The following is an 18,943-nucleotide window of genomic DNA, read 5'->3' as shown; positions in this document are numbered from 1 at the left end:
TTCAAAAAAAAAACCCCAAAACCAAACCCAACCCAACACAGCAAGCAAAATGCGAGTGCTGCGTATGTGTCTCTTCAGACCTTGGAGTCACGAGAGTTTATTTCATGTTATATATATCACACCATTAGCGCTATAACCAGAGTGAAAGTACAAATAGCTGCGGCGAGCCAAACACATTTGAAATGGATGGAACCAATTAGCTTCAAAGATGAATGGGAGGAATGAGAACCACATGCGATGTCAATGTTCACAGTCTATATTACAACACACGCATCTGTTCCAGGCACGGCAGAGAGAGATGTTACGGCTGTGCAAGTGAATCTTTCGACAAACACAAAAATACTTCTGACATGAAAAAAAACACAATATTATTAGCCTTGGGAGCTTCTGAGTCGCTGGGGTTTGCATCTGTTCGTCTCCCAATAGGAGGGGGTGGATAATTTAATTGTAGCGGGGAGCCATAAGGTTCATCCGATACACCAGAAGACAGAATTTTCCTCATTTTTGTTCAAAATGGTAAACTCATCGGACCTTTCTCAATTTAGTTTAAAACAGTGAGAAAGTCTCCTACTGAGTTTGGGAAGCAGAGCTCCAAGTTCCATTGAAATAACAAATCTGTATTTCCTTCAGTACGGAAGGTGCTGAGGCACAAGGCTTGGAAACTTTACTCGATATACGTTGTCCCAACACGTACGTGCAGAGGAGAAAATCCTTTCTGACGTGCTCTTCTGAGGTCGCACCCCAGTATTTAGGCAATAAAGCCCGTTAAATGCTGCAGTGGCTGAATGTATGCGACCTGCTGGGTATCTGTTAGTTGATGGAGCAGGTTAAATACCTAAGTCTTTCCTAGAGTCCTTTCCTATGCCGTTAATCCCGCCTCGCCATCCCAATCCTCCTGCGGAGAGGCTCCTGGTCTCAAAGCCTTTCCCACAACCCATGTTTATTTAGTGTAGTTTCATGGAGGCCATTAGATGACTTGATTCCAAGGAAGGCCTATGAGAAGATACTTCTTTTTCGCCCCAAGATGCAGACTACGCTACGATCCTCTACAGTATCAAAAGCCTTATAAAAAAACCAAGTCACAGGATACCTACTGCTGCTCTCGAGTCCACAAGACCTACCATCTTCTCGTTGAAGGAAACTGGTTTGACCTGAAGAATTCTCCGCTGATCAACAGCCTGCTACTGCTCTCGCCTCCGCTTTCAGGGGCTTTGCTGCATTTGAGGATTTATTCCAGTCCCGGCGGGATCTGAGAGCAACCCGACCGGTCAGCTGCTCCGCAGCACCTTTTTCCCCTCGAGATTGCTCTTCTGCACTTTTCTGACATCACCCCTGTTCCTCTTGAATTCCTTAAAGTATCTGTTATCAACTTGCAAGATATCCAGCTCACGGTCTGGACTGCTGGCATTAAACGAGACAGCTACCCAAGCATAGCTAGTTTTCTGCATATGTGCTTGCACTCAACTTTTGTACGTCTTCCTACCAATCCCACCCATCATCTCCCACCTCCTTTCCGCACGCTGTCTGCTCGTGTTTGAGGTCAAACCAGACCCCGGACCTAGGGAAGTCCATCCCCTTCTACATTTCCTGTCTTTCATCTGAAATTAAATTTATGCTTAGGCTCTAATCCGTCCTTGAGGGAGCTGTCAGCTCTGTTCAACCCTTCATTCTAGCTTTGCTTTGGAAGGAAAGTTGACAAGAACTGTTAATACAGAAGAGGACCAGGATATCAGAGAGGACAGGCTGGATGGCTATGAAGGATACAGTAATAAGCATGGAATGAGGTTCAGTCATACAAAATGCATAGTCCTATAAATTATATATACAGGGGAAATCATAAACTGTTCTGCTGGATGGTGAAGCTCCTCAGTTGGAGCTGTGAAGGACAACGTCTGCACGTGCTGAGTTGCTGTCACACAGCCAGGAAGGGTAGCAATGCAATCCTAAGAGAGAGCAGTGGAAATACCCCCGGCAGACGTGGGGCAATACCGATGCCACTCAGTAGGTGGGGGTGAAAAACCTGGGAGCAATGTGGTCAATCCTGATCATCTGCATACAGAAAGATGAATTTAAATGAGAACAATTTCACCAAAGGGCTCCTGGGAAGGTCAAGAAGTGGTCAAGCACAGCTTGCCTGGTTGGCCATCAATGCTGGGAAAGGGATGAGAGAACCCCTGGGAAAGGCTATGGTGATGGGCACGGAGGGACAAGACCTGTTAGGGCTTAAAGGACAGCGCTGGCACGTCCGCATGGGTGGAGATTGCTGCCCAAGACCGTTAAGCTAGGAATGAGAAAGTTTCTTCTAACCTCCAGAAGGAGGAGCACAGGTTTGGAGGGGGTCTTCTGGCTCAGAGCGAGCCCTCCGGCATCACAAGTCACTGCTTACAAGTCTCTCAAAAGTTCATCAGTCCCTCTGGAATGCGGTGAGGTTGTTTTTTTGCCTAACTGCTAAGGCCATAACTACTGATCTATGAAGCAGGCTACTAGCCTGACTTGAAAAGTTTAAGCTAGCTACCTGATCTACTTCTAAAATTTATAATCTCTTTCATTGGATTTCCTGTAGGAAAAGCCCACCAGCTCCCGCTGTAATAACTCAGGCCAGCTCTATCATCTGCCTGAGAGTTCCTCATCACAGGACAGGATTTCCCCAGCAAAGGTGCTGGAGTAGCAATGCCGCGCGCTGGGCTTTTGACAACCCTGGCTTTGAACAGCGCTCGAAGGTCTAGACTTCTTCAAAAGCTTATTTTCCACATCTGTTGGGAAAATAAAAGGGAATGGGAACAGAAAAGGAGGGAATATAAAACCAGCAAGAGCGGTAAACTTTGAGGGAAAGGCACAAGCAGGGAAATGCAGCTCTCTGTGATAAGAAAACAGCCACCCTGGAAACCTTCTGCCCGTAGAGCCATCCAGCTGGACATCTGCAAGGGGAAGGCTCCAAGCAACGCCAAGTCGCTGCTTCTAGCAGAAGCACTATGGCCACAGGTTTTAGCAACGAGCCAGTTCAGATGCAAGCTTCTCGCTTAAGCTAAAGGAAATCCTTGCAATAGAGGGGGTTTTGTTGTGTGAAACCACAGCTGTGGCCCAGAAAGCAGCAGAAGACATCTAACCGTGCTTCAGGGAGCAGGTTCTAGCCCCCAGCTCCTGCAGCCCTAGCATCTGCTGGATCATCTCCAAAGGCTTCAGAAAAAAACCAAACCCACCAGATGGTGATGCAACTCGAGGATATTACAAATGACATGTTTTCTCTTAGAAAGATTAATAGAGTTTACTCCCTCCCCCCCCTCCCAATTTTTCTTTCTGCATGCTACACACTGCTATGATTTACTATAAATACAAAAATATCAAAAACTTCTTTAGGGCATATGCTGATATAAATAGTATATTAAAAAACCCCTGCGTTCACTTATTAGTTATGTGTGTGGATTAACAAGAAATAGTTTAAATTCCTGCGAAACAGTTCAAACTGGTTTTATTGATGGGAACAGATCTTTGTAATTACGCTTATTTTCTATAAAACCTATAAAAGGTTGACCATTATAGAAATCAGTCAAACAAAGGACAAGTACCTAGGAAGGCTGCTGAACTTTCTAAAATCCTCAGTTGCCAAGAGCAGAACAAAGCCAGCGAGTGCCATTACCGTATTCTAGCAGTGTCCACTTTCAATTCAGAACAAAGACATCTACTGATGTCTTCAAGGTGTTCAATCCGTTTCAGAAAAGCAACCACCGCGTCCTCTGTAAGCTGCGCCAACCCGTTTTCAGCATTCACTGCTTGCCCCTAGGATTATTAAGGCATCCCTTTTCTATTTTCTTAGCACTAAATTAGTATATCATCAGTCTTCTTACCTAAGCACGGCTCTGGTTTGGGGGAGATGCAAGACCAGCTAATACAACTGAGCCACTTCCATGCTACCATCACCACTCTGCCCTCGAGATGAGAAGATGGAGGTACTGAGAAGTTATCCTCATCCCAGGTTACGAACAGAATCAGAGACAAAATCTTGATGATTAATGAGATGTTAGTGTCCTCCAGAAACACCGCATCCCTTCTCACTCATTCATAAAATAAGCATAAAGTAATCTGAAATACATTACGTCTACAGCTACTTTCAAGATGAACATCTTATTTTGAAGATGAAAACAGAAGCAGGGAGCTCTATGTGACTTATCTAATATGCACATTTTCAAAACGGTATCATCTTTGTGCACTAAAAAAATAAAATTGTATCTTTTTCTTTGAAGTATGAGCTTCTGGCTGTAGTTGGAAAAATAATATTAGATTTAATGATCACTGTTCTCAACAGCTATGGAAATTTGTGTATTTTCCCAAACCCTGCTAACCATCTGGTTTAACAAAGAGACCACTTGCTGAATCTCAGACAAAGCTCTGAATACTGCCCAAATCCACCAGTAACTTCTGGAGAATAGACACCTAGCAGAATTTGAAATGAGTTCCTGGACATTAGTCGGGATATCATTATTAATGGAGTTACTGAAACATGTAAGGCCAAAATGAAGTTATTCTCCATTTGCATGCAGGGATGTTTTTTTTCAAGGATCCTGGACTCTCAATAAACGCAATGCACAAAGGGAAGAGAAGAAACAGGAGCCGAGCAGGAGAACCAGCCTCTGTTGTGCAGCGGAGGAGCGTCCCAGGACTCAAGTCCTGCTAACCCTCAGGTTACAATCCAACCCAACAACACAGGGTGTTTCCATCTCTCCTAGAAAGCTCTGACCACCAAGTGCCCCCCAGCTGTGAAAGCTCCCACCTCTCCAGGAAGGAAGTTCTCTGCCACTTGGGGCTTCCTAAAAAAGAGGGGCAAAGCAGGAATTAACCAGTCCTGTCAACTTTCACAGACACTATGACCAGAAGGAACCATGATGATGATCAAGTATTAAAGAAGTCCTACCCATTAAGCCTCCTACCAATCTCCATATCTCATGGTTGGACTCAATGATCTTAAAGGTCGTTTCCAACCTAAATGATTCTCTGATTCTATTTGACCAATACTAAAGGGGGGGGGGGGGGGGGGGGGCAGAAAGAAAAGCTCAAGTGTTACTTGAGATTTCAAGTGATGAAGAATCTACTACCTTCTTTGATACAAGTTGTCTCAATGAATAAACCCCCCCCCCTCCACTTCAGTCAAACATCCCAAACTGAGTTGTTTCATTTACAGAACTGGTGTAATGATATTTACTTCATTTGCATGGGTCTGAGATATGTAAGGCTTTTCAAATATTTTTAAGTGCGGCGTTATTAATGCCAGACTATGGTGGAGTTAGGGAAAGAAGGATGTTAGCTCCCAAACACATGCTTAATCTAGAACATGTGGTTTTGGGGGGAGGTTTGGAACCAATATGTTTTCAACATTTTCAGGAAATTTGGTCTATCCAGATGAAAGCTTCTTGGACCCTACTGAAATATCAGTCAGTGATACAAATACTGAAACAAGATGAATTTTTTCCCTTTCCCGAAAAAGAAAGTGCTTCTTCACCAATTCCGGAGAAAAAGGCAACAGATCTTGAAGGGCAGCTTTGGTATTATTATTCAAAAATATTTAGAAAATATGATAAATTATAGATCTAGGAAAATATCCCAGAAGCAAATGTGGCACTTAGGGACATGGTTTAGTGGTGGACTTGGCAGTGCTAGGTTTACGGTTGGACTCGATGATCTTAAAGGTCTTTTTCCAACCTGAACGATTCTATGATTCTAAAAGACGTGCACTACTCAAAACTTCTGGCATGCCTCACCAGAGTGGTTTTATTTTTGGGGGTGTGGGATGAGGAAGGGAGGTCTTCTGCTAAGTGTGGAGGAAAGATGCTGCCCGCAATTACAGGCAGGATGGCTGAATCCAAGCTTGGGATGCGATGTCCCCGGTACAAGGCTAGTAATAATTTCAATAAATCAGAATATAGTGAATATATTACATAAGAGAATGGGGAGCTCATTGTACAAAGTGGAGGAAGGATGAAACAGTGCCGCTTCATATATTAGTACGTAAGGCAGAGCCCAAGGCTGCTCAGCTTTTCCTCAACCACCACTGTTGCTTCTCTCTCTGCTTTTGTTTCAATTTTCTTTTAAACTCTTCAAAATTCATGTGTGAACACAGTCACCCTTAATTGTCCTTTCCTGGTTAAATTGAGATGCTCCATGATGGCATCTTATAAAACAGCGTCCCCTCCTTGGCCTTCATCTAACGACATCTTCCTTCCACAGCAGCACCCAGCGTCATGCCCGGAGGACATCCCAGCCTGCTGCTCTGCCTTCACTGCACATAGACTCTGTGCACAGTAGAAACACAAGCCTTACAATTCAGAGGTCCTTGCTTAGTGGTAGCCCTGTCATATTCTGGAGTTATAGGCTGCTAAGTCCCTAAGACTGGTGTGGAGCCAATTTATAGCTGAGCTGACACTTCTTCTGATACTCCACCCCGGCGCTGAATTAAACTGCCTAACGCTTAAAGCCGGTCTCCTCCAGCCGGAGAGATCAAGAAGAGTTTGCAGCTCATCTTGTACTCTTTTGAGGCACTCCCTTGGCTACATCCATTTTTTGAGGCTATTCTTCTTCTTTCAGGACTTTTCATGTCTCCGTATGTCTCCATGGGAAGTATCCCACACCGAGGTCTCCCCCTGACGCTTCTGGGACACTACACTGCTTGGCCAGAGGGTCTGAGAAGAGCTTGTGCATCAACACCAAAGGCTGAGAATCATTTCTCTTGTGGTGAGTTAGGTATGAGAGCGGCTTTCTGCTGCCTCACTGCTCTTCTCCTCTGAGCAATCCGTCAAAGGAGAAGCCTACATCCATGTGTCATCCAGATGATCAGATGCTGCTCCAGGAGCTCCATGGATGAGTAGCCTGCTCCCTCCCTATTCCTCTGATCCCGTACACCAGACCCCAGTTCAAGGCTATCGGTCTAAAAGCAAACGGAGAGAAGTCACAGCTCATCCCTGCCCCATCTCTCGAGTCCCTGGAGTGACACTAGATGCCAGAGAGCCACACTCTCTCTTCCTGAGACAGCTTCAGACTATGTAAGATCTCATCACGTAACAGGTTTTTTTTTTGTTGCTGCCATTGTTTTTTTCTCTCCTGCCAATACTCAGAGAGATTTTTGCCTGGTCTGACGATTAAAAACCAGGACTGTTCACATCAGGGAACAACTTGGTCAAGCTCATAAGGAATGGGAGGACAGTTAAATGCAATTATACAGACATACGTATATTACTGCAGCGACAGTAAGTTGTGGTATACTTTATACTGATCTTTAATCATATTAAAGGGACAAAAAATCTTTAGTTCCTGCAGTTCAAGATGATCAGAACTGAAGTATGAGCAAGAGAGACAGACCTCGGAGACCATCAGTCAACAACCTGTTTCACCGGTCCAGGTAAAGGTGAGGAGGAAGGCGTAGGACAAATCTAATTACTCTCATGCATTTACTAGGTTTTTCCACCTTAAAAAGGACAGTGTGACTTGTGGGTCACCAGCTGCTGTTTGAAGGGACCCGCCAGCCTGCAGAGACCCACCAGCCCTGTGTGCCTCCTAAGGGCTTTTTGGCTTGAGGAACAAGATAGGTGTGGGGTCATAGAACCACCACGCTGGAAGGGCAACCATCCTTGAGAAGTCTGTCACCTCTGCTGTTGGTCCCGCTTTGGGGGAGAAGGATGGATCCAGTCTCCTCCTGGGGTCCCCTCCACTCTACATTACTCCATGACCTCAGCTCTGCTTCTCCAACACCCAGAGCTCTGCTGAAAATCACTACTCACTGCTTTCTCGAGTACAGCAGAGGTATCCTTACTCACTGCAACTGGAACTTCCATCACTTGATACGACATAAAGAACAACCAGTTGATTTATTTCCTCATCCAGATCCACTTTGGGCTCGGCGGCAAGGTACCAGGACAGCCTAGTGATAACCATGAAAGCTTTTAAAAAAAATAAAATAAAATCCAGCCTCCACTGACTAGGTGCAAGTACACCACAGTGCAAATGTGCTCCTGAACAAAGACAAAATCCTGCTCCCAATTAACTACAGAGCCACTGTTGCTGGCAAAATAATATTGCACTGCCTTCTCAAAAACACAAAAAACCAATCAAACATAAATCTCCACCCTTCTTAACTCCGCTCCCACATAATCAATCCCAGCCAAGTTCCTGGGGTTCGCACCAGAACCTGTGGCCATCATATTTCATTTTCCGCACTCTCACTGGCTATGGAAGAAGAATATGATGTGCCTTTTGTTTTCCTTCAGGCATTTAGGTTGGATTCCAAATGCTGGATCTTTACAGCAGAGCTGACAAACAGCATTACTATTTCTAATTCAAGTATCTCAAGGCTTTTTTTTTAGCTTGCTGGCCAGACTCACAAGGCTTCTTTTCTATACACCACTGCACCCTATTGCTTACTTTATCAATACCACATATTTGAATTCAACAATTTAAAGCGTAGTATTACAGCTGTGTTTTTATTTTGTTTGTTTTATTCGGTTGTTGCTTAACACAAAACATTCTGACATTTTAAGTCATATCCCACTAAGATAAACAACTAACATATGTCATGAATTCCAGTAGAAATGATTCCCAAGTGGTGCTGCAGCAAGGTTTTAACCAAGCGTACGAAAGGCTCTCTTAAATTGTTTGCTGGATGTTTTAAACGCACTCTTCCCCACCACAGCTATCCATAAGGAATCGAGGGCAGGTGGGAGGAAATCTCTGCGACTATCTCATCCCTGCAGAACTTCACATGTTTTTCTTCCTCCCGTACGTAATTCTGCCTAACTAGATCAAAAATCTCTGTAGCACTGTCTGATATCTGATGGTTTAATCGCATGCGATCTAGATTCGGATATATTTGTGTGCATATACGTGTACTTACATTTACAGGAATCTGAAAAGGGGTCTGAAGGAAACCCAAGAGAGACACCGCCACTCTTTGGGAAGCCAAAGTCAAGTCCCCGCAGCAGTCATGATGCAGCGCAGCGTTGCCTGGCTCAGCCAACTCTTGAGTTCATCCATTCACATTATTTCAAACAGATTAAGGGACTCCAAATCCTGCTCGTATTAACGAGATCAATTACAAATCCAACAATGTCGCTATACATCATGGCCAACAAAGCCCTAATGAAAACATGCGACTGTCGTGCCTCATTCACAACTTTTTCCCCAAAGACTTTCCTGGTGGTGGTATTCTTTGGCTTTGTGCAACAGCAATTTTCCTATGGCTAATGTATTTGGTCTACTATAACCAAGCAGATGTTTAATGAGCGCCCAGACAGGCCGCAACTGAAGACAACTTCACAATTCCCATCACCAGCGCAGCAGCTCTGGGTTTAGCTCTTCAGTCCCACCCTGGCCTCCACAGACAGAAGAATAAGCTTATTCAGCCCAAGATCTGCAGAAGGCAGACACCCCGTCATCCCCGCAGCAGGATCCTGAGCCTGGACCGCCATACCTGCTCACTTGGAAAGGTGTACGTGCTCCAGCTCAGCACCAGCTCCTCAGCTTTTGTGCTACAGCTGATCGGTGACCAGATGGACTTGGAGCATGTGCTAAGCAAACTTGTGTCTGCCTGCAAAATACTCTGTGGATGTGGCCAGAGAGGCAGTTTACTCACAGAAATCAAAGCTCAGCTGCAAATACTTCAGTACGACAGACAATAGAGCCTCTCATGCTGTGGGAAAGAAATCACCAGCTACTAGTTGAGTTCAACATTTACAGTGCTTGCTGCATGGCATCCGTAGTTCAGATGCACACATAGTTCAGATGCAATCGCATTCCTGCCCGGCTGGAACATCTGTTCTCCTCTCATTAGTCCCGGCCGTGTTTTGTAACAGAAGAAACTATCTGAGATTCCTGAACTTCAGTATTTGACCCGAGGCGTTATGAAAAGCCCCGGTTTTCAGAAGTGGAATTCATACGGAATCACCAGTCACTTCTAATTACGTTGGTCCCTGCTTAACATGCAGTTGTAAAAAAAAAAAAAAAAAAAAAAAGCGTAAATGTTTCGTTCAAGTTTCAGCAAAGCCTGCTGCAGAACACACCGTAGGCTACGGGCTGAGGATCCACCAGGACAGCTCTGAAATCCACCCAGCAGTGGAATCAGCGCAAGTATCTGAAAATACAACTGAGGTGAGATTCTGACCGGAGAATTCCTTCTCAAGCCTTCTGAATATCCTCAGCATCTCCAAACCTCTCAGTGGTCATCCCAGCACCTCATCTGAACCAGATGGGAGGTACCAGGGAAGGACAAACACACACCAAAGCAGCTCTGTGGATGGAAGAAATCAACAGCACCTAATCACGCCTTTGTAAATATTAAGAACAATGAAGTAGAGTTTCTTTTGGAACAACCCAGATCACAACTGGAAGGGCTGGTGAAGAAGACAGGAGGCAAACGGAGGTTGTGTGTGGATCGGGACACGTCGACCATTACACTGTGACCCCTGTGACCTGGAACAGTTCCTCATCAGGGCCACCGCACGATTAGGCTCATACCTCTCCCAGCAAGTTAATTGCTTTTAATCTTTAACATCCAATTAGGATAGCAACATACCAGAGTTTGATGAAGAATTCTGGACTCCATCAGTTCTCAGACCCTGGTTTCTTCTCGCTGGGTGATGCCGCACACCCTCATGAAAACATCACCACCCTCAACACGTATTGTGGGAATGAACCTCATCACTCAGGCTTCCAGCATCGCGCGCTTTCCAGGTGCAGAAAGCGACCCTAAAAATCTTTAAACTGAAATAGCAAATTGGCTCGAGCCTAGATGTTAACACCTCTGTTTTCCCAATGCTATGTGGAGCTTCCCTCAAAGTCCGTCTTGCTTGGGTATCTACCACGCTGCTGGCTGACAAACACCCGCCTTTGGTTTCCCAAGACAGGCTTCAGCAAAGTTCATTAATGGACGGTGAGTTTGGCCTCAAAGTAATTTCAGTATTAAAAATAAAAAAAGAATTCAGAGTAGTTTGAACCAAAGATAAGCTGAAAATCTCTAAAAATATATTCTCTGAAGAGTTATACCTAAAGCAAGGAGATGCCCTTTAATATCATCTTCACCTTTGCTTTCACTTGTTTCCAGTAACGACACGGTATTAACCTACCACTGCTGAAACAGAACCGAAACCACGACCTAAACGTCATCCCGGGTTTTCAGACAGTCACTAAGCTTCCCTGGATCCATCTCAGTGGAAACGTTGGTTAGAAATGAGCACAGACACAAGACCGCGGGCTGAAAGAAGTTACCTACCTATTGATCACTGTATCTTCGTGGCTGAAAAGTGCCCGAGGTACAAAACCTTAAACAAATAGCTGGCCTTATTATAATAACCATAGCGATAACATGTAGGTAAGGATCTGTAAACGAGCCGCAGTCTTAATTTTACTGTAGTAATAACAAGCACTGACAGCGACGTCACGGGAAAGGGATGGAGATTGTCCACGAAGACTCAAACATCATCTTAATTCCTCCCTTCTCTCATTTTGGGGGAAATCACAGAGAAATTCTGGGGGCAATCAGTAAGCGCAAGCACTTTGCGGTGAGCCTTTCTTTTGGGACCGTCCCCTGCGCTCCAGTATCCAGGAAATGTTCTGTATTTACTGAGCGCTCATCACCATGGTTTCGGAGCACAATAAGGCTCTATCGCCCTTCATACATCTGCGTTTCTGGGAATGCCTGGGCTTTGGGGAATTGCACGGGGCCGACACAAAGGCACCGATTGTTCTGGAGGCAGAGGGACGAACCTGCCCTTTCCAAAGGAGAGGAAGCCAGCAGGAAAAGTCTCTATTGTGATCTGGATATTTAAAAAAAATAAAAATAATAATAATAAAAAAAGCCCTATTGCATCGTCAGCGCCGCCGGGTCGGTGGGGGGGTGACGAGATGCGGCACCTGCGGGACCGGGGCTGCCCGGAGGGACGGAGGGAGCCAGGCACCAGCATCACCTACCTGCTCAACCATCCCAAAACCACCGTAAAAACACCAAGCAAATACAACGGGCTGAAACGCCGGACCCACGTAGCTGGTGCATCACCTCCAAAGCCCCAGGTAGAGGCAAGGATCGAGACGAGCTTCTGCTCCCCCCAGCATTTAATTTTCATTTCGACAAAAGCCATTCGCAGCGCTGAAACCCACGAATTCTCATCAAGGACTTTCCTCGGCAGTAAGGACTGCCAAAGTAGTAGGAACCAAATTGTTGTCAGCTTAAGGACAGCCATCTGCTCAGCCTCTTCCCAGCTGCCATGCTCCAAATCAAAGAATGGATAACAATCACTTATGTTTCTCACCAAGCTCAATATGAAAAAAATCTAGAAAGGGAAAAAACCCCAACAAAAACAAACAACCAAAACCCAACCCCAAACCAAAAAGCAAAAACCAAACAAACCAGGAAAGCAGCACGGCAGGGATCTAACTGGGAACAGAGATGAAAGTAGGAGAAAAAGAAACTATTTTTTTTTTTAAACAATGTTTTTTAAAGAGTCCTATTGACATCTGCTTTGTAAATGCTCTGTCATTATTTATAACCTCAAGAGCACGGAATTGTCTCTGTAGTTACAACCATGCTACTCCCATATTTTGGCTTCGTTAGCAAAGAGCCAGCAGCATTTTTACTGGTGCTCTGGGAATAGAGATCTAACATTTCATACACAGTTTATTTAAAAGTGGACTAATTTAACATTCTTGATGGTTCCTTTTAGCACAACTGTTGCTAATTACCAGCTCCAGAATGATTTGTTAATCTGGGAGCAACAGCGGTTCCACAGCAGCATAAACACACCAAGACAAAAAGGAAGGAGGGGAAAAGAAGAAAAATAAAGAGAGAGACGTCGAAGAGGGTCAAGTTTAGTGAACTAAAGCAAATTAAGTGACAGGTGGAGTCAGGGACACTGCGCACAAAGACCAGCGTAAAATGGAGCTGTAAAGGGAATAATCCCGGTCCTTCAGAAGCAGAAAGAAATAGCGGCAATTTTTAAAGTTGTGCAAACGTTGGTTTTGGTGGCACGGAGAGGAAGCTGGCTTGAAAGACAATCTGCGCTCCTGAGGACTGGGACAGGCGTCCCCAGGCTCCCGTCAAGCCCGTCTGCCCACGGCAGGGGCAGCCAGGCAGGCACCTCGTCGCCGTTCCGCCGCTGCCGGGGCACTGCGCGGGGATGACGCCAGCAGAAGCCAAGCAAATGCCATCGGAAAACATAACGGGCAGGTGGGAGGACTGAAGCCGGAGCCCTCAAAGGAGGAGCCCTCAAAATACTGGAGTCCTGTTTGGCAGTGACAGGATCCGACCGATAGCTTTGCACTATTGCACACCATTTTTCTTGGGGTTCTTCGACAAGCACCGCGTCAGATCCCCGGGGCTCTGGGCACGGCCACGGCCATCACCCTCCTCCCGCCCCACGGGAGCAGCTCTGACCTGTCTCAAAACCACCTTTTTCACAGCAGAAGGCTTGAGAGCAAGTTTTCCTAAAAGAAAAAAAAACCTTTTAGGAAAGGAACCGTGTTATCTTTGACATTTATAAATCACTGAAGCCGTCCCGTTGACGGCACCAAGATGAGCAGGACTCGAGCAGCCGTGGAAGGGGACCGAGCAGCTTTCCTCCAACCACGGCTTCCACACTCGGATCACTTTGGTCTTTCACTGCATGTGTGAAAGGACTTGAAAGTTCATAAAATTAATTCCAGACAAATATTAGTGAGGCCTCAAGTGGAAAGCACATCTCCTTCCTTCTGGGAATTTATAGTTCATCCACTTTTATCTTCTGGAGGCTCTTTGGAGATCAAAGATTCGATCAACTTTCCCTTAGCAAAACTCAGGAAGAAAAGCGTGTTATCAACACCGTGACACGATTTTAGTTATTTATTTTTTTAATGATTCATTGCCCTTCTGTAAAAAAGTAAGATTCCTTCATGCAGGTCTAAAATAAACAGCCCAAGTTACACAAGAAAGCTATTCTGTTTATTTATTGATTTTAGGGTTGTTCCAAGGTCAATCCCCGCCCTGACAGCTTTCGCTTGTTAAATATTGCTCTACCGAATAAAACCGAGACGGCCGAACACGATGTAACTGCTTGCCAACATCACCCACCTTGCTAACACCACGAGGGAAATGATCCGTCGCTCTGGCAATTTATCACCTTACGGGGTCAAAGCCTCTAATTTAGAAAAACCCCATACAATCAGTGGAAGCGTGCCACATTTCTGGAGTGACTCCACTCCGACGCACTCAAGGAACGTAAAGGAAATCTGGGAAATGGGTACAAGCGATAAAAGTACGACACGTTTTCACGCGGGCATGGGGGTGAGGAGAAACGCCCTCGTTAGCCCACCGACTTTCAGCGTCTACCCCTCCCCGTGCGGCGATGCTCCGCACATCTGGCAATAGAAAGGCAGCGCTCAGGCAGCCTAACGGACGAGGCCGATTCCTCCGAACATCTGCCCGCAGCGCTGCGTTTACGCCGCTCCCATACAGTGGAAACTTGCTACTTCTACAAGCGCCTTGCGAAGACGCTGGAATAGATTTCAAGGAGTCGGTGCAAAAGGGCTTGGATCCTGCCTGAGCCATCTGAGCATCAGAGCGACACCGGCTCTGGAGATGATGGACCACATTGAGCTGGAATCACTCAGGGAGTCTGTACCAAATGCATCATACTTGTCAGCGTTTCGGGGAGGAGGAATCCGGGGAGTTTCACGAAGCTCTTTCTTGGAGCAGAGCCACAGGGAAACGCTTTTCCGCTGTGAAATCGCGAAGGCTTCAGGGGAGATGGGAAACTCGTGGAGCCAGGGAGCTGGAGAGGAAAACTAACGATAGCCGAGAGGGTTATAACACAGCCAGGACTTGGGCTTCGCAGGCATCAAGCCACGCACACACCACTACTTCATTATTTCTTTCCCTACGTGCCCTGGCATCCAGTCTCCTTCTCCTCTCCGCATGAAAACGGAGCTCTGCTTCTCTGCAGCAGGGAAACGCGGGAGCTCTTCCAGGAGCTCGACACGGGAGGCAGTCCGACAATCACGGAAAGACAGCGTTGGAAATAAAGCTCCTCACACTGAAATGGGCAGGATGCAGGCTGGGGGAAGGGGCTGAAGGTGCAGTTAGTTTTAATTATTTTGGTATTCATTACTTCAGTTCTCAGGAAGCGTTGAGAGTGGTTTTGGTGCAATAAAGATGTCGCAGTACTTACCCCGAGTTATGCTCTACCTAAGATTTTGGTGCTGTTCTTCAAGAAACAAAAAAGGTGACGTTGCACGACCTCAAGCATGGAATACAATTCTTTGGGGGTTCGTTTTCCATTTTAAAGCACCTTCAGATGCCCGGGGGCTTTAGAGGACACCTGCCGCGTGAAGAGCCAGCCGCTCGGCACACGGAGCGCAGCTCCCGGAGAGCCCCCAGGAATCACCACCGCGTCCGAGGGGTCACACGCCATCACCCACGCAAGGGACGTGCTCCTCGTCTCCTGGTCACCTGCCTCCCCGTCCCTTCCGTACGGAGCTCCGGCTGCCGTGACCCTGCTGGTGCGAGCATCTTTGAAACGGAGCTCTCATGTACCCGGCGGCTGCGAGGCCATCCTCTCCCAGTCTTTCAGGCAGAAGGCTTTCTCTAACGACGTTGTATCTGCCAGACCTCACCCACCAGCAGCCCATGGGGGTCCCTCACCCTGCGAAGCCGTAACCAACCCTCGCAGCCTGACTCCTGCTCCCACCGCCGCGTCCTCCACGCCAGCTCGATGCCTTCACAGCCATCAGGAACGGCCTCCGTCTCCCAGATTAAAAACATTTTTAAGAAGAACCCCTACCACATTGTAACGTTTAGCACTCGCATAAAGCGCACGTACGACGGATCACGGCATGGCCCATCCCATCACGGAGCGGGTGGTGGGACCATTCGTGTAGGGCCAGCGCGTTGTCAGACACCAAGCCCAAACCCAACAAGAAGGTCTGAAACAAAGAGACCAGATACAAGAGAAGGGCTTTGGCACCTGAGCGTAGCAGAGCAGGACACGGAGGACGATGCTCTCGCCAAGGGACGGCAACGGCAAAGGGAAACAGTAGAACAACAAACACAGGTATACAAGCAGAAATTATAGCCGTAAATGAGCACAGAGCCTCGCTATTAGAGAAGAAGAGCCAAGGATGAAATTACTAAGCAGCATTAATTTGCAGAAAATCACTAGACCTACAGTTGCAGAAATCAGAACGCCTGGAATTCCTCAACTGGAAGGCAATCAAAATCAGATAGAAACTATTAAAAGTCACAGATGTCAATTTTTTTTCCCTCCACATACAGAATTCTGTACCATGACCTGCAAAAACCCGTCAGTTTTCTGCTCGCCTGGGCGAAGACAAGTAGCGCAGCCGCGCGGAACGAAGCGGGACTCACCGTCTGGCCCTTCGCTGCCTTTACTCCTTTTATTTCGACGGACGCGTCTACCTTCTTCTCCAACGTGCAGCTTTTCTTCAGGGTGAAAGAAGTTCAGCAAGGCCAGCTGGAAGAAGGAGGACAAGTTTAAGCATCTTTGGCAAAGACGGCTTAGCCGAGCGGAGAGATCAGAGCCTGAACGCCGAATCCTTTCCATCGGGGACAGCTCAGCCGAGGGGGAGATGCGTGGGGGCTGCACACGGATGCCCACCTCATCCCAAGGAGCTGTGTCCCCTTGGAAGGCATCTAGGACTTGGGATAACTCAACCTGAAGGGTTTTGGCAGGGAGGAACATCCCCCAGGGCACGGGGGGCAGCAGGGACAGGGACGCAGGCAGCGTCAGGGGAGATCTATAGCTGGAAAGAATCAAACGCCCCAAATGCCGATGCGATCATTTCTAATTCTTCTCTGCAAAACTTGCTCAATCCTGGAGCTCTTTCACCAGTATTACTCACTGCCAGTAAGTTTTTTCTCTCTCAAGCTCTCTTCTGCAAGGCTCATTAGCTACTGAGATTCAAAGGTCTTCAGGGACCTTTAAAGCCAATTCAGTATACCACATAAATTAACACTTTAAACCCAGAGCAAGTACGTCTTTACAGCATGATCTTTGCCAAGAGGCAAAAAAAAATTTTATGTAGCGACCTCTTATTCATGAAAAAATAGTTACCGCATTAAAAACTCTTTGACAGTTATTAAATCAACATCCCTACCCAGAAACTGGAATTTCGCTTTAGAAACTTCACCAGTCCTCCCAGCTACCCCAGGGCCAGGCGGCTCATCACCAGCAGCATTTCCCCCAGCTATTTCCACTCCCTAAAATAAGGAATTTCACAAAAGATGAATTAGGAGCCAAACACCTTGTTCTGCCGCACCCTCCCACCAGCGATGCTCTGACCAGGATGGGTTTTTTTCTTTCCACTGAAGAAACCTCGTCACAGTTATTTAAGCCATAAATACACACACGAGCCAAATACAGCCTACAAAAACAATGAAGAAGCTTCAAAAAAGCAGCACCAGAGGTTATCAAGGGCGCTATTGTTCTGAGAACAAAACCCGTAGCACCAAAAGCGTCTTTGAGATAGCAGAGAAGAACCCACTCCTTCCCTGAATCGCCAGTTAAAAGAGTGGCTCGTTAAGCTACAGGCCATAAAAGTCCATATCATATGATCCTTAAAGGTCTCTCTGCCTTTGATGTGCCCCGGGGCTCTTGCCTGCCCTCCCCAACCTTGGGGTGCAGGGGGTGCACCCTCCGCCCCGCACACAAGCGCCTGTTCCCAAGTTATTTCCCTACCCACGCTCTGCTTCCAGCATCCCCGTCCTGCTTCCGAACCAGCAGCCGCCGGACTTTACCTTCGCATCTTGCTTTACTCCAACGAGCCCCAGTGCAGCCTCGGGACGCGGATTTGGGAAACCAAGTCGAAATAGCATAGAACTAATTGAAGAGGCAAATTACACTTGAATTCAGGTTAAAACTTGAGCAAAATCATCAGCGCTGCTTTTGAACGCCGTTATTGCTTGGCTTTCTTATTTGAGCTTTACAAAACAGGACTGAACAAAAGCACTGGAGATGAAGCGGTGGGGGACCAGATGCGCGGCATCCCGCCCCGCATCACCCTTCGCCTTCAGCCAAGCGACGCGCTCGCTGCTCCCAGCGCTGAGGCTAAACCCAACGTTTTTCCATCTTAAGAACATCTATTTTTTTAACGGCGCAACCCTAATTGTGTCAAAACAAACAGGTTCCCTTTCCCTGCTATTACAAATACAGTTTTAACACAACGGCCACAATTCTGAAAAGCTCCAGTATAATATCAAGCTCACCCCGTGCCACCTCCTTCTCCCCATCTGGGCACTGGCCCAGAAATTGGTGATTAAATACACCGGGACGGTAATTTTTCCTGCCAGGTACAAGCAGGATCCTCGCATGCCACCCTCGCACCCATGCTGTAAAGAAAGGGAACCGCTAGCGGGCTTGGAAGAATTCAAAGAGTTTCAGCTGGAAAACCATAAGGATTTGGAAAGGATGAAACACGCCGATTTCTCATTTTGATTGACAGGTTTTGTTGCTTTCAGTGAAACAATCAATATTTCTTCAGAGACTTGAAGGCTTTTCACAATCTGAACCAAACTATTTATGTTTAGTCTCAGAAGGGGAAATACAAGAGATGGACAGAATGCGTTTATTTTCCTGGACAGTTAATGAAAATAACGTTTCTCTTCACAAAACTTGCGTAATGGGGCTCTTAAGCATGCTTAGGTCAGCGTTAATACTAATGCGAAACCTTAGGTTAAATTAAAAAAAGCAAATAAAACACCAACTCAAATTACAGCTACCAAAGCACATCACCCAGCCGGACCTTCCTCCTCCTCCTCCCACCACGGATGCAGCAAGAGCCGTCTCTCTCCGTCCTTCATATAAGCCCATTTATCTATTGAAAGACCACGAGAAGGTCTCCCCAGAGCCTTCTCGTCTCCAGGCTGAACAACCCCGACTCTGCTACTCTCTTGTCACCCAGGTTTAATTCTCATATCACGCTT

General features: G+C 46.5%; 2 protein-coding genes across 6 annotated transcripts in view; one reads left to right on the top strand and one right to left on the bottom strand.

The window, feature by feature from the left end:
• EDA (ectodysplasin A) overlaps positions 1-18,943 on the bottom strand; it is an 81,479-nt gene that overhangs the window by 15,477 nt on the left and 47,059 nt on the right. For all 5 annotated transcript variants that reach the window (XR_012837198.1, XM_075763008.1, XM_075763009.1 and 2 more), the window contains exon 2: positions 16,370-16,475. Coding sequence is in view for 4 of the 5 variants with exons in the window: in XM_075763008.1 (XP_075619123.1) it covers positions 16,370-16,475 (106 nt within the window). In the remaining variant the exon portion in view is untranslated. The remainder of the gene's footprint in view (positions 1-16,369; positions 16,476-18,943) is intronic.
• Positions 1-18,943, top strand: part of LOC104641987 (transcription initiation factor TFIID subunit 9) — a 189,992-nt gene that overhangs the window by 136,424 nt on the left and 34,625 nt on the right. The gene's annotated exons all lie outside the window — the stretch shown is intronic.

The sequence above is a fragment of the Balearica regulorum genome, chromosome 11 (assembly GCF_011004875.1).
Source record: "Balearica regulorum gibbericeps isolate bBalReg1 chromosome 11, bBalReg1.pri, whole genome shotgun sequence".
In the NCBI taxonomy this organism is placed as follows: Eukaryota; Metazoa; Chordata; class Aves; order Gruiformes; family Gruidae; genus Balearica; species Balearica regulorum.
Note: the sequence above shows the minus strand (reverse complement) of the source record. Positions and strands in the feature narration are given on the sequence as shown.